The 27,626-nt window shown below is 41.5% G+C and overlaps 1 protein-coding gene across 2 annotated transcripts in view; it reads right to left on the minus strand.

Moving 5' to 3' along the window:
- Positions 1-27,626, minus strand: part of COL22A1 (collagen type XXII alpha 1 chain) — a 224,601-nt gene that overhangs the window by 14,313 nt on the left and 182,662 nt on the right. For both annotated transcript variants that reach the window (XM_088179716.1, XM_088179721.1), the window contains exons 43-58: positions 26,933-26,986; positions 18,111-18,155; positions 17,634-17,681; positions 15,666-15,779; positions 15,413-15,466; positions 13,238-13,291; positions 12,359-12,412; positions 10,780-10,833; positions 8,894-8,947; positions 8,048-8,101; positions 6,963-7,016; positions 6,353-6,397; positions 5,378-5,431; positions 4,292-4,345; positions 2,545-2,598; positions 32-103 (exon numbers count right to left, since the gene is read on the minus strand). In XM_088179716.1, the coding sequence (XP_088035842.1) occupies positions 32-103; positions 2,545-2,598; positions 4,292-4,345; positions 5,378-5,431; positions 6,353-6,397; positions 6,963-7,016; positions 8,048-8,101; positions 8,894-8,947; positions 10,780-10,833; positions 12,359-12,412; positions 13,238-13,291; positions 15,413-15,466; positions 15,666-15,779; positions 17,634-17,681; positions 18,111-18,155; positions 26,933-26,986 (918 nt within the window). The remainder of the gene's footprint in view (positions 1-31; positions 104-2,544; positions 2,599-4,291; positions 4,346-5,377; positions 5,432-6,352; positions 6,398-6,962; positions 7,017-8,047; positions 8,102-8,893; positions 8,948-10,779; positions 10,834-12,358; positions 12,413-13,237; positions 13,292-15,412; positions 15,467-15,665; positions 15,780-17,633; positions 17,682-18,110; positions 18,156-26,932; positions 26,987-27,626) is intronic.

Here is a 27,626-nt window from a genome sequence, read left to right on the forward strand (position 1 = left end):
GAGGATCTAATCCATCCCCAGACATACTTACAGGTGGTCCTCTGGGTCCTATAAAGCCAGGGAGTCCTGGGCTGCCCGTTTCTCCTTTATTTCCTTTGGGACCCTTAGGACAGAAATAAGACAGACACTTGCAGAACTTTCCCCAACACCTCTTTCTCAGAGCATTCATTTAGAGATATACTGGAACTGGGAAATTTCAGTTTAGCAGCAGGACTCCCAAAACTGACAAGGAAGAACAAAGTCTTTTAGAAAAGCAGGTTGCAGGCACTGTGATTTCCTTATAATAAGCTATGCAGGGTCCTTGGGAGAAGATAAAAAGGAAGGGATTACTATGAGAGGGGCAGGAGGTGTGTTCCATGGTTGTTGCAGTGTCACAATGTTTATAAGGGGTGTTGAGAGTGGAAATGCTGTGATGGGTGATGACAGGTAAACAGTGCAGGTGGTCACACTGCTCAAATCCAAGAATACAACCAACAGACAGCTACAGGGCTTCTCCTTTGCCTTTATTTCCAGGTTCGATTTATAAAATATCTGTCTTTCACTTATCTCTTGTGATAGTCTGTCAAGCTATCCCTTTTCTCTAGCAGATCAGGGCAGTTGAAATGACAGTTCAGGATACAGAAATGTTTCATATACACTTCTGATGTGGTTTTAACTCTTAGTTTAACCTTCAGTTTCAGAACTTTGTCCCTTACTTTTTTTTTTTCCTTTTGTTCAGAACATAGCCCTTTTTCTTCTTAGAGTAGAACTCAGGCAAAGTGAGCACCAATGAGCCTGACAGGCACAAAACACATGGATTTGGGGTGTGCAACTTGCCCTGGAGACTTCAGGGGCTGAACTACGTTGCTGTGTGTGGGCTTAAGCATGAGCAAGTGTGAATTGTGATGGGCATTGGCAAACAGCAAATGCAAAAGGAGAAGGCTCCTGGCAGGTTTTACCTTGTGATTACAAGTCAGCAATGGTGAATGTGGAAAAAAAACCCATCCTTATTGCCATGATAACCTTCCTCACCTTCCTTTTTTTCAAAATAGAAATATAAAATATTGGCTTGTCACACCACACTGTGAAGGAAATTAGTGCATTTCAAAATAAATGGATTTATGTACAGCACAAGGAGACACTTCCCATAATAACCTTTATGAGAAGGAGAGGATTCATTTTAATGACAGAGAAAGATAATGATGAGATGACTGTCTGTTCTGCTGACCAACACTGTCTCATTGTTTCCCCTTCCTCATCCATCTGACTTTATCCCTTTTCAATCTCCTATGTTATTTTTGGACTCAAAATCCTCTGGAGCAAATGCTGCTGTGGTGCTGTTTGTGCAGGAAGCTGCCCGGTGAGTCCCTGGGTCACAAAATATAGGTACTGTGATAACATTATGATGATTAAAATAATAATCCCCACTTGGCATTCACAAGGCATCCCAAAGCCACAGTGACCTGATAAAGACCCAGAAGGTAAAAAAGCAGTGACAGGAATTGGGAACAAGGGTGGGTGTAACGAAAAGAAGAAAAGAAGTTTGAAAAGGCAAGAGCAAGGATCTATGGGGCAAGAAGCAATGGCAACAGTCCCAGGAAGGTAAGAAGAGCTTATGTCAAGGACAAAGAGCCTGTGGCACTTATTTTTTGATGCAGAAAGACTGTCAGACAGCACCACCCTGTCCTACCTCCCCACACAGAAAGGTGGTATTTGCTTCCCTGACACATCTCTGCAGATGCTTGATCAGGGACAAGTCTGTGGCGAGGCTGGGGTGGCTTTATGACTTTGCAAGGGTCACAAAGAGTGAAGTCCTGCTGCAGCTTTTCTCATTCCTCCTGCTCTGCCTTCGTTTTGCTATCCAGCAAAGCTTTACTGTCTTCATGGGCAAAGAAAGGGAGGAGTCCTGTATTGCGATAGATGCTACTGGGCACAGGGAATATTTGCATGGATTTGCTGAATTCTGGATGATTTTCAGCAGCAGAACAGAGGAAAAAACACAAAAAAAACCCCAGCCAAATCACCAGCTCTTCACTGTCCTTCTAACAGCTCTTCATTTCCAAGCTGTTCTTCCCCACAGGATGGCCGCAGGGGAGTTTCATTATGCTTCCTGATCCTGGTTTACTGCCCGCTGTCTGCTCTTCCCTCAAGTGCCTGTGAGGATTTTTCTGCTGCCACTATTCCTCAATGGCAGCCTGCCAACTCCCCGAGGCCCTCTCCTTCCTTGTGACAACTCTCTGCTGGCTGCACGCTCTCTGCTTGGCAAAATTAAATCTACTGGTGAAGATGAGGCATGCCAATCTTTTTCCCATGCTAGGCAATCAATCATTTCCATTTGCTGTGAACACTTAACTTTCACTGGGAAAAGTGATGACCCAGCTAGCATCTCAATTCTAGGAACATAGCCAAACTCCCTTCAAAGTTGTGGCCAGCCAATGATTTTCATATCACCCATCTTCAGACATGGAAACCTCAGGGATGGTAACCAGCTACACATAATCCACTCCACCTACACTTCATCAGTCACCTCTCCTGGCTGCACAAGTTTCCCTTTGTGGTACTTACTGGGATGCCAGCTGGGCCAGGTTCTCCCGCAGATCCAGGTACTCCATTCTTGCCCTGTGTCAAAAGAAAAAAGGTTAGTGATGTAAGGCAAAAACGATGATAGTGATTTTAGCAAAAACTAGAAATATCCAGCTACGCCTACACCAGGAGGGATTTATTTCTCTTCTGACAGACTGTGAAGTATCTTATTTCCAATTGACCTCACAGCTTCTGCATCCCTGATCTCAGGAAAAAAATTGATATGTGGACCCAAATCCCCAGGCCTGAGGAGGACCAAACCAGCACTTCTCCTTCTCCTTTCCTTCACCCTTGTCCTTATCATACGCAGCATCCTTCTGAATGGATGGAGCCACCTCCTCTGGCTGCTCCAAGTCACCTCTGTTCAGACAAGACTCTTTTTAATCATCTCAGGCTTCTCCTTTTTTGGGAATGGATAGAAACACTTGTTCTAAACCTTGATACTTACCTGACACCAGACAATTCAGAATGAGCCAAATCATTCTTTAAAAGGATCTGTTTCTCACCGTTCCTTAAGAAAGCAGCTGAGCTAATCATCCACAAAGTTTGGTGAGATGAAGTTTTACACTCCTCTCAACTCAATATGCAGAGATGTTCTCCCCTGGACTGGAGTTGACCATAAAAACCAGCCCTTGTACTGTCAATATTCAAAATCATGCCTCACACTCCTTTTTAGATAAGAAACAAAGAAGAGGAAAAACAAGAGGAACAAGAGGAATTTCTCTCCAAATATTTTTTACTTATTGCTAGTGTTATGCAGGGGCATGACATGATAGTGAGTGATGCCAACACTTCAGGAATAATGAGATAAATTATGAGGTAGAACACAGGACGTCTCCATATGTTCTTGCAGTCTAATCTAAACCCCAACCTCCCCAATTTGGAGGGTCCTGCTGCTCTAAATCCTGGCATTGCAGAGTCAGCATTTTTTCCCTAATCATGCTGTAGAATCTGTCTCACTACCAGGTCTTTCAAGAAGGAACTCACTCATTGCAACACACTAAAGATGTGCCTCGGTTCAGCAACAGAGATCTCGATTCAGATGTGATAAGGACTAATTTCTAAGACAGAATTTTAAACCCCATGAAATTAATAAAAGTAATTCCTGAGTCATCCCAAATGAGACTTTTGGAAATGTCAACTAGATTTCTATTCCTCCAGTGAAGCTGTAATAAAATAGTACAGGTGAATAGTATCACAACTGGACCCCCACATAACTCAGCCTGGGCACCCACAGGGAGTGTCTGCCTTTGAAAACTGAGACCATGTGAGAAGTGAGTAGGATCCCAGAGGCAGGACTGAAATATGAGTATGAATATGAAATATGAGTATTTCTGACTCTGCAGTCCTGACAGAATCCATTGAACTGTTCTTCCCATGGAGTCAGCAACCATCAGTCCCTTGCACTATTACAAGTCTTTATCAGTTTCTAGCAATATCTTTCTTATTTGTCTTTCTGAAAGGCACAATGTTTGAATCAAACTTTGTCCGAATCTTCTTAAACTCTCTTCTTTCAAGCCAGAGTTCTGGACTGCAGAACATTCCCACCACACACAATGCCCCATTCCTGGAAATTTTCAAGGCTGGGCAAGAAAGCTGCTCTAGTGGGTGGCATCCCTTTCCATGGCAGGGGTTAGAACTACATTCTCTTTAATGTTCCTTCCAAACCAAACCATTCTATGAAATATTATGGACGTCTAGAAATGGCTTGTCAGAAGAGAAAACTCACTGGCTGCCCTCGGAGTCCTCGAGGGCCCTGTGGTCCTATGGGACCTGGATCACCCTGAAAGGAAGAAAAGTATTCTGGTGAGTGAGAAAGATCTGACATGGAGGCAAGTGAACAAACATTTTAAAATGTTCCTGCTAAAATCACTGTTCTCCCGTATTAGGGGAAACAGGATTAAAGGAGTCTCACTGCCTCCTTTCAGTTATTTATGAGGAAAACCAAACCTTTGAATTTTAAACACCTACCACTAAATGACGCCTGATTACAGGCAGAAACCACTATCAGGTTATTATCAGATTATTTTAAAGCTGTATTTCTTAATGACAGAGATTATCTGAAATTTCTCAAGAACTGACAAGTCTATTCCTCTCCAGGGAGGCTTCAGAGCTGCTTCCATCTCCTCTGAGGGGTTCCTTTTGGTCTGCCTTACATTTTGCTTTGTAGGTACCATTTACAGCACACCAGTTTCCAGTGACACAGAGGGGTGCAAACAAGAAGCTGCTTTTTCAGGTCCCATGGCAGTGGCACATCAGCTGCTTGGAACATTTCTCAGCAGCTGCTGCAGGATCCCACGTCAGCTGCACTCTCCCAGGACTTTGTTACTGACTGCACTTGACACTAATCATGCCAGAGGAACTGTTTGTACCATCTTCCTTTCCTCTGAGCTGCAGCAACTAATTCCATAGGTATTCCACAGACTTCAGTGGAGCAGCACACTCAGTCAGGTACAGCTGTGGCAGAGGAAGCGTGACAGAGCCTGTCCTGATGGGACCTGCAGAGCCAAGCACTGCTCAGAGATGGGTGCCAGAAGACAGGTCCATGGCTACCAAGCACAGCCTGAGTTTCACACAATGCTGCTTTCTCTGCTTACCCAAAGATATATCTGACATTTTTGTTCCAGCAGCTGAGCAGTGAAAAAGGCCCTCTAATTCTTTGTTTCCCCTAATGATCTTTGCACAAATCATTCCCTGCAGTAATTCACCCTTCACTGAAGTTTCTGCAGCTGTTTCAGGTCAGGGTCGCTGTGAATTAAAATTTTCATTTGTCAGGGAGAAGGAGGTTCATTTCTGCTCAAAATCGTGCACTTACATCCTTCCCTGGTGGCCCCTCACGACCAGCAGGACCCATCACACCTGGCTCCCCCTGCAATTCAGCAAAAAGGGAAGAGAGATCAGCTCAAGGTCAAATTCAGACCAGTGTCACCACTATATGTGGTATGGGGTTTCTGCAATATGTGACTGAGCTCACTGAAAACTTTTTTGAAGCCAACAAGAGCCTCGTTCATCTTATATGACATGCAGCTTATAAAAATAACTCAGAAACATCTCCTGTAAGTGATGCACAAGACATTGCTCTGCTTTCCAGCAAATTATTTGCTACTGCTACTGCAGGCACTGAAAACCACCGACACATTCATGATACAGAAGCTATTATAATGAGGAAGAGATGAGGAACTCCAGCACTGGATTTTTCACATAAGCTTCTGTAAGCAGAGAATTTTATTTCCCTGTAAAAAAGGCAAGAATTAGGTGGAAGAACATTCAGTTTTGTATTCCCCCTTTTACACCAAGGAGCTCCAGAGTGGAGAACAACTTTTCATGCAGGACTTGAGGTTTGGATTTTATGACCCACAGGCAACTAAGTCAAAGGGACATTTCTGTTCCCTTTTCTGTAAGTTCAGTACTTGAACTTTTTTGTACTACTTCAGCACTTGTGGAGGAGAGCTAGTACTTGTCCAAAAAGTGCAGTAGAGGTCTTCACTTTGCCAACATTTTTACCAGAAGGATCTGGTTTGGAGGCATCCTTGAGGCTTCTTCACAAAGGACTATCTCAAAGAGAGCATGAGAGGATTCAGCTCTATCAGCTGCCTCACCTTCCCGAGAATGAGAAGTTTAGCAGAGGGAATGAAGACAGCTGCTGTCATTTTTGTGCCACAGATGTGACCCATAGCTGAAAACAGCCACATGAAACACCGTCATCATTTTTACCTACTACCTCAGAAGGGCAACTTCAATTCCCAAAATCTTTCTCCAAAGGATTGTGCATGAGGTAGCTGTTACTTACCCGGGGACCCGGGGGACCTGTATCTCCTCTCTGTCCTTTGAAACCCTACACAAGGGAATGAAATCAATAATTATCCATCACCCTGATGCAAGAAACACTAAGAAAACTCTAGCTTGAATGTTTATTTAATAACTTTTCCAGTTTTGCCAAAAGTTACTAGAGTCTGGTCAGCATGGAGCAGCTGTGTCCCAGGGAATAATTAGGCAGGACCACATCACAGGAAAAGCTTTCCATAGCTCCTTAAGCTGTAAAATGAAGCCTGTGGTCTGTTTATCAGCCACTATATTATTTAACCCTAAACTTTACTGTCCCCACTCTTTCACAGGACATGTAACAGAACACAAGGGCTACAGGTGTGACTTCTGGTGGAGGGGTGTCATGAGATTACATGCTTTAATTTCTAGATAAGACATTTACTCTTCTCCACTTGTGAAAGATTCAGAAATGTCTGTGTTCTATTTTTGTTGCCTGTTTATGTATTTTATTTAGTCACAATGCCACAGCTGGTTATATGTTTGAAGAATCATGAAGAACCCCATTTGCCCAAGAACTGCTCCCTCACTACAGTACAGAGGGTTGAGTGGGTGGAACCCTTCAGAGCAGCACCCACCGGCAATCCTCTGGCACCTTCTCGGCCTGGGAGCCCTTGTTCTCCAGGCTTTCCCTGTGGGAAACAATAATGCTCATGTTAGAGAGAGCCCTAGGTCCATCTCACTGCCGTTGAAAACTTCCCATTCCTCTCCCTTAGACATAACATCACTGAGAACTGTGAGTGCCCAGGGTTTGTCCAGTAGAGTTTGAGTTTGCAAGCAGTGACACGCATTCCCAAACACACCTCGACCTGCACTGCCACCTGCACTCTGAGATCCTGAGGCACTTTACAGCTCTGGACTGGTTCACATTTGCAGTGTCAGAGCTGCACCAATACCTAAGCAGCACATGCAAAACCAGCATCTGCACATAGAAATGGTGTGGTTTGGTGCAAACACAAACTATCTGCAGCTTCTGTGACAAGCACTCCTCTACTTAGCAGTTGTCCTAATGCCTGGGAACTTGGCTGTTCCCAGAACCACTAAGTCCCATTTGACAAGTCACAGAAAGAGGCTGGCAATACCTGATACTTGAAGCACATTCTTCATGTAACACACACAGTTTCTAGAAGTAACATTCATTGCCAAATTTACTAACATTGCCTTTTAGCTGACAACTTCGTGGCTCAGCTTTTTTCCCTCAGCCGATGCAAGTATAGACTAATCAGAGAAAATCAAATATAAACTCTCTAATTCTGGGCAACAGAACTGTCTCAAAGCAATCCAGAAAAAAAGCTTGTTTAAAGACTCCTCCTCTAAACTTTTTATGCCCCATAAACTTCTATAAAAAGGATGGATTGCTAGGTTTAATGTTACAAGACAACCTGCTTTCTCTGCAGTGTTTAAGACAGCTGTAAAAGTGGAGTCACGAAGTTTTAGTGTATTTATGGTAGTTGTAAAAGTAAAAGAACCCAGTTTCTTTTCAAGATTGCTCATGTATCATGCCTGTAAATCACTCAAGACAATACAGTCCTTCTGCTGTTAAAACAGATGTGCAAACAGGTTCCTTGTTCCCCCTAAGGAGACCATAGATAGGCAGCTCCACAAAACAACAACTGGATGCAGCTTCTGATTGCCTGAGCCAAACAGTTTTAAATCACATTACCGGCTCCCCCAGAGATCCTGGTTTGCCATCTTTGCCATCATTCCCAGCAATGCCCTGTTAAATGAAATACAAAACAGGGTAAAAGGAATTGATAAGGAAGATTGGTGGGGGTTCTGTCAGTGTGAAAACTCTGCTTATCATGACATGCTCATGTTTGCCTAAATCTCCAAGCCCTCTCTACTTCTACAGCTCAGTCATAATCTCTCTCTGCCACACCCTTGTAACAGCATAACCTCCTTCCCTTTCCAATACGGCAATATTGCCCTTTCCAGCAAGGCGAGCACTCCAACAATCTTAAATAAGGATTCTAAAACCAACTGTTATAAATCATTATAATGCCATTATCTTTATTCAGGTAGGCTACTTGACAGTAGAATTATCTCTGGCTCTATCCTTATGACAGATTAAAAAACTCCCAAAATGTCATACTGTTAAATTTTCCAGAAGAGAGGAGTCTATGCCCAAGGTGCACTTGAACCTGAGTCAATGCAAAGGAATCATTTTGACTGTGGATTCAGATAAAGTCAGTGTCCTAGTCTCTGAATCCTTTTGCCCTTACACTGGAGTTATAAGTTGATTTTTGTGCTCTGTATAAAAGTATTTCTTCCAGTGAGAAGACAGGCAAGGAAAAGTCCTGATTTTCATGGCAATTAACACTTTGCTTTAAAGTGATCAAATACAGCATCCACACTGTCCTAAAACAAGGACATTGCACGAGCATGACAGACCTGCATGAGCATACATGGCTCTCAAAGCACCTCAGAAGCATCACCTCTTTGTTTTACATACCTATGTGTGCAGGAATAATTTAATGTACTGAATTAGAAGGAGGTTAATCACACTCACTGGAAGTCCAGGCAGCCCTGGTGGGCCCTGTGGACCTGGGGGACCATCTTTGCCCTGGAAAGAAAGTAAAAACACTGAGGGTCAGGAAAGCTCCTTGGAGGCTTCTATCAGATGAAGATTTATCACATGTAGAGTCTGACAGGGGACAATTCTGAGAAGATGGTCTTGATAGCATAGGGTTAAAATGTTTCTAAAAATCAAAGGAACTGCATACAATAGATTCAGGGGGGTGGAAAGGAAGATTGGGTCTGGTAGGCCTGGGAAAGAGAACTTGGCCCTGGGAACAAATATTGAGCTTTGTTTTTTCTAGATCAGGTGAAGCTATACCTGCATAATCATCATATGATAAATGATATGATTGTTAAATGTAACGATTGTTTGGTAATTGAATATGATTATTGTTTAATCGTAAAAAGAATCATGAGACATGATGTAATCATAACAAGAATCATAAGAAAGAATATTTGGGGGGGGCTAATGAAAATGACAAGAATTCATGTTTGGATAAGATCAATGTATACAGTAGAACAATATGGGTTTAACAATTAATACATAGTTATAAAACGAAAAGGGTATAGAGACATGTTCATCTTGGATCCATGTCAAATTTGGGTCTGCATCCCTGATTCCCAGAGCTCTTCAATAAAGCACCTGCATATAATCTTCTGTGATTATGTGTTTTCAATGCTATCAGTCTTGTAGCCCATGTCACGCAGTCTATGAGGTTTTCTTGAACACCTTCTAGTTTAGAATAGATGACTCTCTTTTCACATTAAAAAATCACTATTATCTATGAGTTCTTACAAATTGAAAAACCACTGAAATCATTGGTAATCTGTTTTTTTCTGAAGCTTAACTATATTTAATATTTCATCCTTAACTTCCTATATGAGGTGTCCTGCCAAGAAGCAGATGTGTATTTCATACCTTTTAAATGAGTAGTTACCAGAAGTGCCTTGCTGACCATCCCAAGAAACCCCCTTACCCCACAGGACTGGACAATATCATTCCAAGTCTTTCACAGTGTCATAGTCTTATCATCCATTTGAAAAGGAATTTCAGATGGCCTGTCCATCTTGTCTCTGGCCTCTCTGACAATGCTCACTGATTTCATAAAAGCTATCAGAAGGACCATCACTGTTTACTTATGATAAAGTTCAGGCTGTGAAATGGCTCTGCAAAAGGCACCTGGTCCCTTAGGAAACCTTGCACTAGAAATTCATTATGGAATTACACAGTTTTAAATTCTTCCAACTCAACAGCAGGTATTCTTCAGGGAAGGTTCATTTTTAACTTTTCAAACTGAAGTTAGCATCAATCAGATTACCAGTCTCTCCCAGAGTGCTCTGATGCATTTACCATAAGGTAGCATCTGAAACCCTTAAAATGAAACAGCAATGCCAAAACTCTTCATGGGCTCCTCCAAGGTTATACCTGTACTGGTATTTTTGATGGTGCCAGGAAATAGTGCCAGACTCCAGCATCTCAGCAGTCTTTGCTGTGACATCCTTCAACAGGTTGCTGGCTATGTTTTGATAATCCCCACACAGAGTTCAGATATTAGCCTTAGGTCATGAATCATCCAAACAGATTTAGAAATCCTGTTCTGGAGGCTGAGATGTTAATAGCAAGAACAGAGAGATAAAAGATACAAAAATCTCCATAGAGGTCCCATGGGCTGGACTATCCTTTGGCTAACTTGGAATTCCATTTGTTGAGTAAAAGAAGTGCCAGAACAGTAACCTGTGGTTATTTGTGGAGGTTGCATTGCAGGCTGATTTTTTAGGGGAGTTTTCAAAGGACATTACATGGATGCCAGCTGAGCTTTACTTCACAAACCCAAACCTAGGTGAAGCCAGCAGTCAAGCACAGAGTTTGGAGCTTACCACGTCTCCTGGGTTTCCTGCTGGTCCTATTGGTCCTGGTGCCCCATCTGATCCCTAAAAAAAATCAAGCAGAAACAACATGAATGATTAATGTATTTTATATATTTGTCAACACATTCCCTACCATAGCTGGCAACTCTGGAGCTTTATTTAATCATTCAGCTCAACATTCATTCCATTTCTTCATTCATTACTGAAAAGCTGTGCCAACCTCTGCACTCAATCAGCCTCCAAAGCCAGAAATAGTCAGATATTTGAGTTTGATCTTGGATCTTCCTTCTGAAAATAGGGGACAATTAGGAAAAAGCCAATCACGACAAAAATGACTTACTGAAGAACAGCAGTTATGGGAGAACAGAAATTATGAAGCACACTCTGTGGCAGGCAAACTCCTGGAGCCATGAGTCAATGTAGACAGAGGGAAAAGTCAGCAAAAGCTGAAGAACAAAATTATCTAAGGGACATCACATTTTGCTCTGTTTTGACAGGCTCAGTTTTACTTTGCACTTTTCCTTTGTTTGTGAGTCTGTTCAGGAGGTCTCATAGGACAATTTTAAGTGTTTTAATCCCACTGGTACAGCTCTGTAGTTGTAGCAGTATTAGGTTAATAGAGACAAAGCAAATGTGTCTATTATTAACTGCTCCTAAAATAATGCTCATGGGACCTCAAATGCCACAAAGCAAGTCTGTGTGTTGCCTCAGCAGCAAAGCATCCAGCATTCTTTAGGCACTGCTACCATCTGAATATGGAATTTTAATCTAACCCCCCTTTTCTGGTATGTCCTGTCATTTAGACAGTGCAATGTGAATTCAGACTGTGCTGATCCCCAGAAAGATGAAGGTGGAATACCCTCAGCACAGCAGAGCCAAACTGCACTGTAAGCAGCAATACGAGCAGTGATGACTCTGGGCAATGAAAGGTGGTTTGGAAAGAAAAGTCCTTGACTCAGAAAAAAATCTCCAAACTTGAAGGGAGTAAAGCAGAGATATCACCAGCAAGAGAGCCAAGTGATTTCAGCCCTGATTCTGCACTATCACCCCTTTATAAATATAAAGAAGCATACTTTTATTCATGGACAGAGCAGAATTAAGAATGAGAAGGACTCTGATGGAGAGGGATGTGTAAAAGGCCTTTTAATTCAAAAGTAACTCACACAACATGAAAATTTGAGAAAGTCCAGTCTCATACTACTGCATAAAATTGAGAACTAAAATGCTCTTAGATCTGCTAGTTCTAGACTAATAATATTCCACTTACAGGAAAGCACCTATACATGTACTAAATAGTCCCTATGGAAGAGTTTTCATCATCAGCTTTGTGTTGTATAAAGAGAGCAACTGAAGCTTAGCAACAATTTACAGAATGAGTTGAAGCAATCAGTGGAAAGTGGCCAATGTATTTAATAGCTATTACCGTGAGTAGGGAACTCTATCACACTCAGGGGATCATTAAGAACCCACTGGAAAATGCAAATTCAATGCACAGACAGATGGGAATGGTCCTTTCCACCACATGGAGCTTGCAACACCCTTTATTAGCAAGAAACTGTAGGAGCATCTTTGCAGCAGAGGAACTTACAGGTGGACCAGGGTTTCCAGGAGCCCCTGAGAAGCCAGGCATTCCAGGGTGACCCTGCAGAATGAAAACAGAGACTTTCTTTATGCATTAATCACATATCTATTTGTATAAAAGTTAACTGGTGATTATTGTGAGGTAACACCAAAATGAGTCAGTTACAGAGAGCTGGTTGTAGGGGGCTTTTTAAAGTGAAACCTTGGTTTTCAAAGTGTGCATTTCAGATATAACATGGTTAAATTTCAGATGTACGTCTTCCCATGTATATTTTAGTCTATGCTAATAGAGGATGAGAGCAGATATTGTGGAATTGCACAAGACAGAAGGTCAGTTGGAAAACTAAGCCTTGTTTAAAATGTCCTAAAAAAGTCATTGAAGAGATGCTGATTTGCACCTTAAACCAGTGACTCAGCCCTTGGCAAAATTAACTATGAAAGTTTACTCTAATTTAAACCATTCTCATCTTTTCTGTAGCATCTCAGTCCCTCCTAAAAGAGGTGCTCCTTACATTCATCATCTAAGACAAATAGACACACTGTCCTTTTCAACACAAAGACACCTGAACTCCTGGAAATCATCTAGGGATTATCCAAGGAAATGAGTAAGGGCTAGGTAATGTAGAGAATTTAATGTGCTCAGTCCAGAGGTGAGGAAACAGATGATACTGGGAGGTTTTTATTGGAGATGAGGATGGAAGTCTGTGGAGAATTGCTATGGTACCAGTCTTTGGCAGAGCCTATTTGTGGTTTGTCAGTGATGAAGAGCTCCCATCTTCCTGCTCTGCCTCTGAGAAGGCATGCCTCTTTCACAGGCATCATAGGAGTTAGTGATGAAGGAACAATCACAGTGACAGCACTGCTGAAAAGCACACTCTGTTTTTACCTGTTCACCTTTTTCTCCTACTTCCCCAGTCATACCACGGTCTCCTTTAGCACCCTGGTAATAAAAAAACAGCCATTGAAAGTCAATGAGATTCAGTGTTGTGACAGCTTTTTGACCTCTCTCATAAAGCACTTGGACATTCAAGAATAAAACTCAAGAATCAGGGCTGAGCCCTCCTTGTCCCCTCTTAAATTTTTCTCTAGACTTTCACTACCAGTGCTGGAGCCAGGAATATATGTGGAAAATGGCCTTTGAGTGGACCCAGCATAGCTGGTTTTTAATGTTTTATTATCATAGGCATAAAGAGGAATTACACATCCTTAAAGACCAGGCAGGCTGTTAGGCACTTCACTAAATCACATCTACATAAAGAATCATCTGGCCCAACAAAGATGCCCACACCCTTCAGGGATAACAGCAATAAAACCAGCATTTCTAAGGTGCAGCCAGAAAATTCATACCCAGGAAGTGCTCCCCTCTTTCTCTGTTCTAGGGACACAGGACAGAGACAACAAACTCACGTGTGCATGTCTGCATTATCAGTGCTTACAGTGAGACAAGACAGTGAAAATTGCTGAGGTAATGGTGAACAAGGTGTGAGCAATGCACAGAGCAATAATGAATTGCTGGCCATGGAAATAATACACTGGCTTACTACATGAGAGCTAGGAGACAAGGGGGAGAAAGAGGGTTGCTATTTATTAATAAAAGAGCTTTAATTCATATGGCCAGAAGGAATCAAGCTGCTCATGAGCAAAGATCTGCAGTTTTACTGCTTTTCTTTCAGAGCAGGACCTAATAGCTTGGATGGTGTTGGTGTTGGTAAGGACCACACCACAGACTCAAAAGTGCAGAGCAATTTGGGTCTTCCACTGCAAAGATCCTCCAAAGATATGTAGAAAAGAGTCACAAAGACTGTGTTTGCTCCTTCCCAGGGGTCTTACAATATTTTTTTCTTGAGAACTCTTTTTATTGAATTCAAGGTAGACTACTTATCAGTTACTTGATTTGACTTTATGCACATGTACAGTTTGAAATTTATCCTGGTATTTCACCTAACTATCCATTCTTGCTGCCTAAATCTCTGCTTTCTCATGACATATAAGAAAGCAGCAGATGTGGTATATCTCAAATTGCTTGGCATTTCTGCCAGTTATTGGCTTTATGGGTCATTAATTCTCTTGTAAATTTTATCTTAGAACATACTTTCATTTTGACCAGCTCTATGTTTACTTTTGAGATTGTGCTGCTCTTCCCACCATACTTTTAATTTCAAGATATGAAATTAATTAATGAAGCTCTATTAGCTTGTCCTGCACTCTAACAAGTGCAAATACAAAGATGTTAAAAGAGCAGGAGCTATTTTAGACAGTAAGTCAGTAGTGAAAGGATGTGTGGAGGAAACGTTGGCCATTAAATCATCTTATCTCTCCCTCCACTGATTTGTTTTGATTTATTTCACATCAATTGTAAAGGTTTTAATTGTGGACAGGCACTAGCATCATGAGCAGACTGGTGACAGCTCTCTTTATGGGAAATGTTTGAAATGTGATATTATTGGAATACTTCAAACAAGGTAAGTTTTATGTTGACCTATGTCCTAGACCACAAAGCAGAAGCTTCTAAATATAGCTAAATATAGCTAAAACAAGAACTTTTCCCTGTAACATGTTTCAGGAAATATTTGGAGTTTTTGGGTAAGACCACCAGGGCAGATGGTGTGTTTGGAGCCCAGCAGCCCATTGCAGCCTTAATTTAGGTGGTTCCAGCACGTAAGATTCAAAAAGGAGAGAAACAGGCATGGTGGCTACTGCTGAGGCTTTAATTTCCTTCTCACCTAATTTAAATTGAAACTTACTCTCAAGTCTATCCATCAATGTAATGAAATTCAGCATCAAGAATCAGGTGCTTTAGACGTGTCTGCCTGCCTGTGTGTGAACAAAGGGATGACAGAAGACACTACTGAAGTGAAACAATCCTTCATGCCATGAGCAGGGACACCTTCCACTAAACCAAGCTGTTCAAAACCCCATCCTTAGCCTTAGCCTTTAACTTTTCCAGAGCTGGGGTGTTCATAGTTTCTTTGGGTAACATGTTTCCAAAATAATTAGGGTGACTAATTTGTGACTAGTGACAAATAAATTTCCATTAGACAGCTGAAGAAAACCAACCAACCTTTGGGCCATCGAGCCCAGGTGGGCCTGGAGGACCTCTGGGACCAGCAATCCCCTGCAATGCACAAGAGGTAGAGGTAAACACTAGTTTAGTTCTTTGACTCCATGGGCCTCTAAAAAAGATTCAGTAGGTTGTTGGTGAAAAAAAAATAATTAAAAAAAATTAACCATCTTATAAGAAACCATAGACCATATTAATAGAAAAACAAGGTCACAGCAGATCCAAGGCATGCTCACTCCCTCAGCTCTCTTACCGTTTTCCCATCCTGGCCATCTCTACCTGGCGGTCCTCGGAGACCTTTATCCCCTTTGAAACCTGGGATGCCTGGCAGTCCTGGCGGGCCAGGAGGGCACTCACTGCACACATCCTGGGAGAGAACATGGAAAAACACATCAGCAATAGGCTGCAGGCACTTAGCAGGCCCTATGGACACACACTATGAATGCAGCACTGTGGTGCTGGTATAATTCTTAAACTTTTGCTGTTTTACCTCAGTATTGGGGTGAGTTTGCCTTAAAGAACCACAATGAGGGCAGCATGAAGCAGAGTGAGATTCAGCAGCTAAGCTCACACATACTTCCATGGGAAGTTTCCTATCAGTTCTAGGTCCTAATTGGTCATCCAGGATCAGGAAACCAAGGAAAAGCTCTTCCTGATGGGGATATCAGGGAGACTAGCAAGACTATCAAGAAAAACATTGCTTTCAATCTGCAAGACCACTAGAAGCCTGTGTCTGCTCCAGTCCTGAAAGATCTGTGCTACTGCTTAGAGGGCAGGTTTCCAGGGAAAAATCAGGTGCAACACAAAATCAAAAAGAGTTTTGCAGGGGAAATTATTTAGCAGCCAGCTTGGCTAAGGACAACTCATCCAATGGAGTTTGTGAGGACCAAGTGAATGTCACAGTGTCCTGGACAAATTTTATCAGGGAGAACCACTACCTCCCTCCTTCCAAACCTCTTTGAAGCATGGTCTCAGCAGTCTTTACATTCCAAGTATCCTCAGTAAATTGAAAGTGTATGACATTTCCATTTCAAAGGCAGACTCCCTTCAGTAAAAGGGGAGGGAATCCTGCCCATAAGAGCATAATACAAAACATATCATAAAGTTGAGAGTCAGGAGCCCCTGCTACAACACCCAGCTGTCAATGATCTGTTGCAAAACTGGGGGGCAAATTGTCTTTCTGAGTCTCAGTGCCTACATGCACATTTATCTACTTACAATGTAAGTGCTTGAGAAACACCCATAACAGCAGAGCCCCAATTTAATCTGAGATTTCAAGGTGCTGCTTTCTGTACCAAGCATGGAGTGAAAAAATACCAAGCAGTAAAAATGCACAAACTTGTTTAACCATAATATAAGCAAAGAAAAAAATGAAATGTCATCCAAGTGACATCTTGTACCCAAGAATGAGTCTCTTGCTCTTGTCCAGACCAAAAATCCCAAACAATACCTTACAGTGAAACCTCCAGAACAATACTGGGCTCCACAAAAAAAAGATAGCTCTGAAGGGAAGAGTAATTTCACAACAGCAATCTTAAAAGGGTCTTTTGGTTTATGTGGTTGGTAAAAGAAGGAAATGTTTTAGTTTTCTTTAACCAATAAGAAAAGATTTCTTGCCAGGTTTAAGACAGCTTAAAAACTCACAACTCAGCCCATGTAAATCTATAAAGATTTTTCAGTCAACATCTATCAAAGACTGACTAATTTCTCAGAAAATTCTCAACATGGAGAGTAAAGTCAGACAGATTATCACTTTTGAAGAACAGGTACTTCTGGGGTAATTACCTGCATCCTTTTAGATTAATAATGCAAACTAAATTTGCACCCACAGTTACCCAAAATTACTCCAGTCACTGTTGAAGATGTATGTGAAAAATCCAGCATTTTATTAAAATGGTTTCCATTTTCTGTTTTAGATAATGCAACTTGGTAATGTTTATTTCTCCTTGGGAATGCATGCTTCAAAAAGAGCTGAGAAAGTCTCAAAGATTCATAGAGAACTTTGTAGGTCATTTCACTGCTGGGGAAGGGATTTTGATCTCCACTGTGAGCTCATGTCCCAATACCAGTGTAAGTAGGAAATGTGCAAGTCTTGAGCTTTGAAAGAGTGTTTAAAGACACATTTTGCACTTGTAGTTCAGACACTTTCCCATCACAGAACATCAGTCAGGTCTGAATCAAACAGAGAGATAAACTCCCACTCTCATTAAAGGCTGATTACCTTTACTAGGAGATTTATGTCCTCTGGAGTGAGCAGGGGTGGGGAACCCTATGGAATGAGAAATTCATTATTTCAGGCAATTTTAAGAGGCATCAATGCATGAGAATTTTTCCTGAACATGATCATGGATTCTCACTGGTTTCCTTTGTCCTGTCTAGGACTCACTGGGCCAAACTTGTAGTTCCCACCCTACCCTCCCAATGATCTTCATCACACCTGAGATGAGCTCTTGCTGAGCATACTGCAAAATGATGCTAAGGAAGTGCCTTTAAAATTTTGATTTTTATCTACATGCAGAATATTCAGTTATTTTCACATCATTCCAAAGCCTTCATTAATCCTTTAGTGGGTTTTAGTCTTTTTCCTACTGCTCTGCTGGGAAAAAGAGGAAAAGCACACAAGTACACTTCTAAGGCAAGGTGTACAGGTGGAAACTGAGTTTAAAGGAAGATGTAATACAGAAGTGAAGTTACATACAGGTTTTCCAGGAGGTCCTCTTTCCCCTGGATTTCCAGGTACACCCTATAGATCAAGAAAAAGAAAAAAAATGTGAAATTATTGTATGATAAGCCCCTGGCTGCTATTGCACTTTGCTGACTGATCTGGACTAGCACACATTTTACTTTCTGCTGCTGAGCAGCACTGCTCCTTGCATGAGACAAACAACGAACTCCTCCAAATATCTGCAATTTGAATATTCTCTCAAGCCCTTGCTAAATTCTTTTGAGTCACACAGAGACTGGAATCGCTTTAGCTTGTCTTCTGATCATAGGAAACACTATGAACTTTACTAGTGTGAAGGATGAAGCTTTAAATTTCTGAAGGCACCTGTAAACAAGCAAAATCTGGTTGGTTGATTGGTTGGTTTTTTTGTTTGTTGAGGTGTAGTAGTATCAGTTTTCATGAGATGAAGGCATAGAAATTACCAGTATTCTCAGAATTTTATGTCCAAAAAGGTAGGGTTAGGAAAAGGGACAACTTCCATCCCTCAGTGGGCACCTCTTACATATCATTAACAAGGAATTAAGTTTGCTAAAAACAAAACAAAAATCGTGTCTAGAGATTTTTGTAAAAACTTTGCATAAAGTAATGCTCACTTGGAAAAACAAATCTTTTGAACAAGACAATTGGTCACTGTTCAGATGGTGACAGAAATCTGTATTGTGAAGATCCTTGCAGTGGTGTTTTTAGATACTTGGTGACATTTTCCCACACCATTTCCTACTGAATTCCTGTATCCACCTGGTCCATCGCCCTGTGTCATCACTCAAGCAAATGCATGTTCTATTCATACTGAGAACCTTAAAGAGCATACAAAATTTATCACATACAAAAACTATCCTACCTGATCATTTTTGTTTCTAAAGAAACAGTTTCAACTGACCATCTAAAAGCATCTTATTTGTGTTCAGCTTTGTTGATTCTGCAGAAGTTCTGCATGGGTTTTTCTCTGAGATGGTTCCAGATTTGCCACCCAGGATGTTCATAGAATCATAAAATGGTTTGGGTTGGAAGGGATCTTCAAGACCACCTAAATTCATCCCCATGCCATGGGCAGGGACACCTTCCACTATCCCAGGTTGCTCAGAGCCCCATCCAACCTGGTCTTGAACACTTCCAGGGATGGGGCATCCACAGTTTTTCTGGGCAACCTGTGCCAGTGTTTCACCAACCTCACAGTAAAGAACTGCTTCCATAGATTTAATTTAAACCTACTCTCTTCAGTTGGAAGCCATTACCCCTTTTACTGTCATTCTCCTTGTGTGGCGAGAAAAAGGTTGAAAGTAGATTTGATAAGGAGGGAAAAATAGAGTTGTTTTTACTCAAGATGACCTTGCAGCTGGAGGATACTAGGGATATTTAGTGTGGAAAATTTCATGTGTTGTGTTTTCTTTGGATTGTTTTCTGTCTGTCCTAAAAAGTGAAGGATTTGTAGAAGATAACAGAATGCTGTAAAAAACTTCAAAGGCATTTGTCATAGGCTGGGGCCTCCCTGCTGGGCGAAGGAGAGATAAGAAGCTTGGAGGTTACCCTGAGCACATGCTGCCCCTGTTAGGATGGAATAAATTCAGCAGTGCATGTGTCCCCATTCTGCCATTGTGGAATAAATCTACTCTTTACACTTCAGCTCTGGATTTTGGCTGTCTTGGTTACCTACAGTTCTCACACCTTGTCAAAAGTCCCTCTCCATCCTTCTTCAAGGCTCCCTTCAGGTACTGGAAGACCACAAATAGGTCACTCTGAAGCCTTCACTTTTCCAGGCTGAACAATCCCAATTCTCTCCTTGTAATAGAGTTCTCCATCCCTTCAATTGCCTTTGTGGCCTCCTCTGGACTCACTCCAAGAGGTCCATGTCCTTCCTGTGCTGTGGGACCTGAGCTGGACACAGCTCTGCAGGTGGGGTCTGACCAGAGCACAGTAGAGGGGCAGAATCTCCTCCCTTGACCTGCTGGCCACACTGGTTTTTATACAGCCCAGGACTGGATTGGTTTTCTGGGCTGCACCAACATTTGGATGCTGATCAAGGTACAAGTAGTGGCTTTCAATAAGTCTAGGCTCAGCAGGAGATATTCTTTGAGCCTATCTAATATTTCCATATGGAAAGTTCCTTTAAAATTTGGTCAAATGCTTAGCCAGGAAGGGCACTGGATGTTCTTTCTGCCACCTTGTGTCAGGTTAGCCCATTCTGGCAATCAGTTCATTGTATTATTAACACAGATAACCAGATGGAGACATGGGGATTAATGACTGAAGAGCACCTGTGTATCATGATACACCACAATTTTAGCTATAGGGCAAACTTGAATTTCATCCTTGAGTCTCAGTACTTAAATCCTGTATGTCTTGCTAGAGGAGAGAAAAAAATGGGAAAATATATTTATTATCTTTTTCTATATTCACATTAAATGCTTCTGGGTAAGCAACAACCCTTCAATTACCTTGACTTTCTAAGAGATGAAAATTAAACAGAAACTGAAGCGGACCTAAAGTGGAGTTGAAGTAGTACTGAAGTTCATGGATGAACTCTTTCTTCCTGAGGAACTAAACTTTCTACTGGTGAGAACAAAGAGAAGATAATGTCTGAAGATGTTTAGCTCACAATTCTCCCCAGATGTTCTTCTGAGGAATTGAGTAAATATAAGTAAATATTTTAGTCATTTATAGCTTTCCTTCTTCCACAGAATTTCAAGGTCAATCCAGAGGCCTGTGTGTTCCCAAAGTCCCTTCCCTTTCTGAGGCTGTCAGGTCATGCTTTTGGCATCCTCTCCACTGTGGTTCTCAGCCACTTCTGCAAATTGGAAGAGGGATGGCTAAATAACAATTACATAGATCTTTTATTCCCAGACCTACTTTGTTCAGAAAGACTCACTTGCTTTAAAAAGTGTGATGCAAAACAAAAACTTAAGCCATGAGAATAATCCTGGATCAGAAAGCAACATAGAAAAGACAGTTCAGAAATGTCTTTCATGCTGACTAGTAGCACAGCTATAAATACATGCCATAGGGCTCGCTGACAGCCTTCTGCTTTGGGATCTGAAATATGAACATGGCACTAGTGGTGTAATTTGAGTATTTAAAGATCTTTTAAAAAAAGAATATAGGAAAAGACTTCTTAATTATGTGAAAAGACACACAAGAAGAGAGTGAATAAAATGGAAATCCTTGGAAAGGATTAAGCATAGCTATCATGTCCACATGGTATCAGATTGCCTTGAGACAGAAGGGATGAACCTATTTCCTTGCATACTGTATGATGTGGAGCTGGTGACATCTCTAAAAGGGTGGAAATGAGACAGGAAAAGAGATTAAGCTCTGTGCCGTGGCTGACAAACCTGAAAAAAACCCCTGAATCCAAGTCAAAGTCAAACAACTGAAAGGCACAAGACTGCAAACAGAGAAGAGAATGCCCATTGAAGAATGCTTTTATGAGCCAAACTGAACAAACCAGATGTAGGTGATGGCACTTCAGCACAGTGCATTATTAGAGAACAGACCAATGGAAGCAGAGCCAAAAGCAGAGGAAATGTTGCTGATCTGTAGAGGCCTGGAGTTAGAAAAGGCTGACAAAAAAAAAGGACAAGCTGCAAATATAGAATCACAGAATAGCCTGGGTTGTAAGAGACCCACAAAAAATCAATTCCAGCTCCTCGTCTTGCACAGGACAATCCCAAGAATCACATCAAGTGCCTGAGAGCATTGTCCAAACACTCCTTGAACTTTGTCAGTCTTGGTGCTGTGACCACTTGCCTGGGGATCCTGTTCCAGTGTCTGGCTAATATGTGGATGAAGAACTTTTTCCTAATATCCAACATAAACCTCCCTTGATGCAGTTTCAGATTGCACAAAGCAGAATGAAAATTCTAGAATGAAGACATGGAAATTAAAACTGCATCTGACAAGCTAATAGGGGAGGGAACTGGAAAAGAGAAAGCCAGAAAATTCAGAAAAAAGGAAATTAGTCTGACCAAAAGCCTGCATGGCAATGAAAAGAAATGCTGCTAACATGATGTGGGAAAATGCACAGACCCAAATAACAGCCAGTGTTGGGAAGCTCATAAAGCTTGAACACTTTCAGGAGTTTGCAGCCAAGAACAGCTGGCACAAAGCAGAACATCCAGTGAGTGGTACAGCATGCCAGTACAGGGAAAAGGTGTCAGCCATGAGGAGGTGTGAGGCACAATGTCCACAGTGTCAGTCTGCAAAATCTGACACACAGGAAAGGTCTTTAAATGGGAACTGATGGAAACTGTGCTGCTGATAATGCTAAAAAACAGTATTTAGCTTAGTTGGTTGGCAAATGGTGCTAATTATGCCAAGGTTGTGGGTTTGATCCCCTCATAGCCCATTCACTTCAGACTTGGACTCAGTGAACTTTGTGGGTCCCTTCCAATTCAGAATATTCTGTGATTCAGTAACTAAGAAGAAATTAAATGGTGGTGCAGTTAACAGGCAAAATCCTATGATGGGGAAAATGATGCTCAGGTAAGTGATGCATGTGAAAATGCTCAAAGATAAAGAAAGTCTGTAAGTCTTATGTATATAAGTGTATAAGGGAAGTGTGTAAGTCACACAGACATATGGTGGGATAGTTCTATTACAAGACTGAAAATTGGGATAATTCTATTACAAGACTGAAATGCAATACCTTAAATCAGTTATACATTGCAGCAATGAAGAGACAATAGGGGGGTTAATAAGTGTACTCTGGTTTGGGGTGTAAGTACTTTGAAACAAACACAAAGGCTCCTTGGAACTGTCCTTCTAACTGAATGGGGAAATCAACCTCAGAATAGCAAACTCTGCTTTGCAAATCCATTGGCAGTAATTTATGCATCCACAAAGGTTTTGCAATTATGAAAGCAAAAGCCGGGGAAGATTAACTTCTCAGTAATGCTGGAACTTAGTTACCATAAATAATTAACTTAATCAAAAAGTGATTAATTCAATGTTTATGTTAATTAAAATTATCATAATCAAAATACAGAAAGATCCTATTAAACAGGTGCCCTCACTGCTAATAGGAGGATAAGAGAATATCTCTCCTAATCTAAGGACACTAAATAGATGTGTTGAACAGAAACATTTTGTCTCCTAGCAGACAGTTAGGGGAGAAAAGATGATTCCCAAAACATTAAGTGTAAGGGTGGCTGGCCAGAGAGTGTCTGCTCCTTTAAAACTACCTGGTCAAGGACCTTTTTGAATTCAACAAAGGAAGAGAAGTAAAAAGTCATAAATTAGAACGTCAAGGACACAAACCTGACCAACAAAAAAGGGATGGCAGTGATGGGAAACAAACCTGGACATTCACACTAATTGATCAAGGCATGTGGAAATATGAGGAGGTTTGCAGCAAGATTACCTCATCCAGGACCTTGTCAACTGGGAAATTAAGGGAAAAGGAGGAAAGCAGAAACTAAATTTTCCAAGACACAGACCTAAGATGAAGCAGATCTCGTCACTCACAGTAGCTGATAGGTTATCAAAAACCACAGACTGCACTTTCTGGGAGATCAACCTGGACCTTGCAAGTGGTAAGATTGTAAACTGGGGGACCCTGAACTGGGAGGGCTGAGGGACTGATAGAGCTGGGGAGATGCATGAGGAGCTGTGCACAGGGAGAGACAGTAACAAACAAACAGGGGGGTAGACAAAAAAGGGAATAAAAGGTGTGGTTGTGTGTAAGCCAGAGCTGGCTGGTGCATTTGTTTGGCTGAGCCCTGCACCTGCTCACCATGGTTTGTCCTGTCATTTCATATCTTCTAATAAACCTTTTCATAGAATCATGGGATGGTTTGGGTAGGAAGGGACCTTAAAGTCCTTCTCATTCCAAGCCCCTGCCATGGGCCAGGACACTTTCCACTGGACCAGGTTGCTCCAAGCCCCACTCCAGGGATGGGGCAGCCACAGCCACAGCTTCTCTGGGCATTCTGCTCCAGTGCTTCACTACCTGCACAGTTAAGAATTTCTTCTATGTATCTAATCTAACCAGTCAGGAGGGGCCTGGTCTGCAGCAGCTGGAGGATACAGCACTGCATATAACATCATTCAACATGTAGAAATACATTTTATTGCTCTCAGACCAGGAGATTGGCCAACTTCTCTGACAGAAGGTACTTAAGGCTACACTATTTTAATGCTTGATACATGACTATTGCCAGATTGAAATGTGATTTGGATTTTTTCCCCTAAAAGCAAGAGAAAGTAATTTTTTTAAGTGACTAAGGTCCTTAAAGTAGGCACAAAGTGTAGTAGTTCTGTTATGGAAAAAATTAGTCATACTATTGGAGAAATAAAAACCTAAAAAAAGCACACTTTAAGGCTTTAAGAATTGGAGCTTTTGTTAACCAGAAACAAAAATGCAAATTTAAAGACAAGAAAATTTATATATGGAAGAAGACAACAAGTCCCAGCTTTGTCACAGAAAAAGATAATTCATAGGGATTTATGGACATAATGAACTCTAGAGGACAAACAAATAGCAAGGCTTTTGCTAAGAGGAACAGAACAAGGCCAAGGCAGCACAGTTGTACTGTAAATCTAGGCAAATATTTTCAAAACCTAAATTTTAATACAAGACAGCGTCTTGAGAACTCTTGGTATTTGATTGAGTAGCCAACAGGTATTTCAAAAGGTGACTTTGGGCTGTCCCAAAAAAGTAATGACATATTGCCTTTAGGGGAACAGAAAAAAATCTAGAATGTAGTCATGTAAAAAACCCAATTTATTCACCAGTGGGAGAGAATTCTGGCCAAAGCTCTCTTTTACCTCCCCAAATGCAGTTGTAAATCTGATTTGCTATATCAGAGAATGCACTGATAGCAGGCACTTCCACAAGCATCTGATGAGTTTGCAACTGGAAAAATAATTTAGAGAGTAACTTGATGTATGTAAATGTGATTTAAAAGAATTTTTCAGTCTCACAAAAAAACATGGAATACATTTGCAAAGGCCACAGCAAAGTATAAGACACTGAGGCAAGTCATTCAGGCAATTGATGCTGCATGGCTAGGGAGCTGCACAGCAAATTCATATTAGCAATTCAAATTGGAGCTTTCCTATCCAATAATATCCTGTTGAACACAGCAGAGTACAAAAATGGGCATGTTTCAAAGGATACAGGAACATTGCATTGGCATACAAGAGTGCAGAAGCAGAACAAAAAGTTCCTTATGCTAGTTAAACAGAGATCAGGAAACTGCAAATGCGTGATCTTGTCAAAATAGGTTATCCCTGCTGACACACCAAGAAATGTTGGAATGTGCCCTGTACCTCCAATTATACCTCCTGAAACACAGATAGAATGGCTTAACAAGTGATCAGGCAATACAGAAAGGTTCTAAAGGACATATTGACTGCAATTAAAGTAGTGAGTGTAATAGAGAATGTGTTTCGTAAGTAGCCTGGGGAATGGCTGTGTTTGGATTAATTTTCTGCAGGGAAAAGAAAAATGTAAGGACCTTAGTACTGCATCTCCAAGAGTTGACCATCCAAAGCTGATCTGAGCAGAGCCAGAAAGAGATTCCAAAAAGCTGCCTCAGGCACTCTCCTCACATAGCATAGCCCTAATAAACCCATCTATCCTATCTCCTGTTCAAAACACCTTAATTTCAAATTTCAAACATCTGAGGCAAGGTGATGAGACCTAGGGACAGGCAGCAGGACACAATCAATCCCAAATCTCTGGCTGCTCAGGGACACGAGGCACCATTCATGGGCTGTGGAAGAAAACCCTGGCTTCATCATTTGCCTTGTGACAAAGAATAGAGTCATAGAATCTTTGAGTGGTTTGAGTTGGAAAGGACTATAAAGATCATCCAGTTCCAAATCTGTGCCATGGGCAGGGACACTTTCCACTATCCCAGATTGCTCAGAGCCCCCTCCAGCCTGGCCTTGAACACTTCCAGGGATGGGGCATCCACAGCTTCTCTGGGCAATAAGTAGGCGGGAAGAAAACAAGACCTTCTTTCCACAGGAAAGTACCCCCTTTGGGCCACCTGATGGATGTCAGTAAAGCCACACTAGGGTTGAAAAGTGCTTGCTGTGGAGTTGGTGAGAGCTGGTACCCATTTCAGATATGACAGCATCACGGAGCAGCACTGAGAAGGAGAGTTACAGGAGGTCATTTCCCCCTCCCCACAGTGTTCCCTTAAACCCAAAGATCAAGCCTTTCAAAATCTTCAGAGCCTTTTTCAGAGGACTGGTTTCCACATCACAGAGGAAAAAGATTCTTCTCTTTCTGATGCAGCACTGAAGAGGAACCAGGCAGAGAGAGGGGCCAGCTTTCCAGCTGGGAGTCTGCCACGTTCCTCTCTTCCTTAGTTCCATGACTCACCACTGAGACAGCAGGAGAACAATGCACCAAGAGGTTAAAATGTCCTCAAACATGCACAATAGCAGCAGCAAAATGAACTCACAGAACTTCTTAACAGCTGTGGCCCTGTTTTAACAGAAAGGGTACTTATCTCAGTGGATTCTAAGAACTTCCTAGACAGCCTAACCACCATCCCTTTCCAGTGTGGGATCTTTTCCCAGTGTGTGCTGCAAAGTTCCTTCTCCAGTGTCATTTCAAAATGGTTCAATGGTGAAGTCCCTCACTTTCCTTGAAGCAATCCTCCTTATTCCAGCTATTTTCCTCTTTGACATCCTAAGTTTTAAGAGCTCCACTTCTGCAAATCATGTCCCTTGGACAATCCTAGTAACATTCAGTGACTGCAGTTGATTATCAGCAAAATTTTTTAAGGAAATTAGATCCAAGCACTGACAAATTTCTTGAGCACTTACACTTTTATTTTACTTACATCCTGACCAGGAGGCCCCTGTGGTCCAGGGATACCAGGTACACCACGGGGACCCTGGTAGAGAGAGAACAGACAAACCCAGTAATGTGAGTAGCATTTATGAGGTGTTTCTTAGCTGAAGAGAAGAAATCCTTCACCTAATAGTTCTTCGTGGAAAAATTAACTAGCACTCACACAACTATGAGAGAGTTTAAGAAAAACTATAATTACACATCACATTGCACTATACTGGTATCAGTCATTTCTGTGCCTCAAGGGACTTCATGAGCATCACTAAAGTCAAGTTTCCCATACATTCATTGGAGAGATAATAATGACTCTCTACAGGAGGGAGGTTTTTGATCAGGGAGAAAATATGACTGAGCACAGGACAGTGGAGGAGAAAAGAAGGTCCACCTCCTCAGTTCCAGGCTATCACACTGGCTAGGTCTGGCTGTTGTGCTGGAAATTCAAATCAATGTCTACTGAGACCATGATGCACAGTTTTTTGTGCCACACCAATGGATTGCATCCTTGAAAAACTGAATTTTGACGGACTAAAGCGTGTTTGGTGAATACTGAAGATTTAAATAAGAAAATGTTTAAAATAGTTTCTTTTAAACCTTTGAGGCCTTGGCTATAAGCAATGTGCTCTGAATTATGTGCCTTGAAATAATTTCTTGAATGAAGTGGGAAACAAGTCACTCATTATTTC

This window comes from Sturnus vulgaris, chromosome 1 (genome assembly GCF_052056855.1).
Source record: "Sturnus vulgaris isolate bStuVul1 chromosome 1, bStuVul1.hap1, whole genome shotgun sequence".
NCBI classification, from domain to species: Eukaryota; Metazoa; Chordata; class Aves; order Passeriformes; family Sturnidae; genus Sturnus; species Sturnus vulgaris.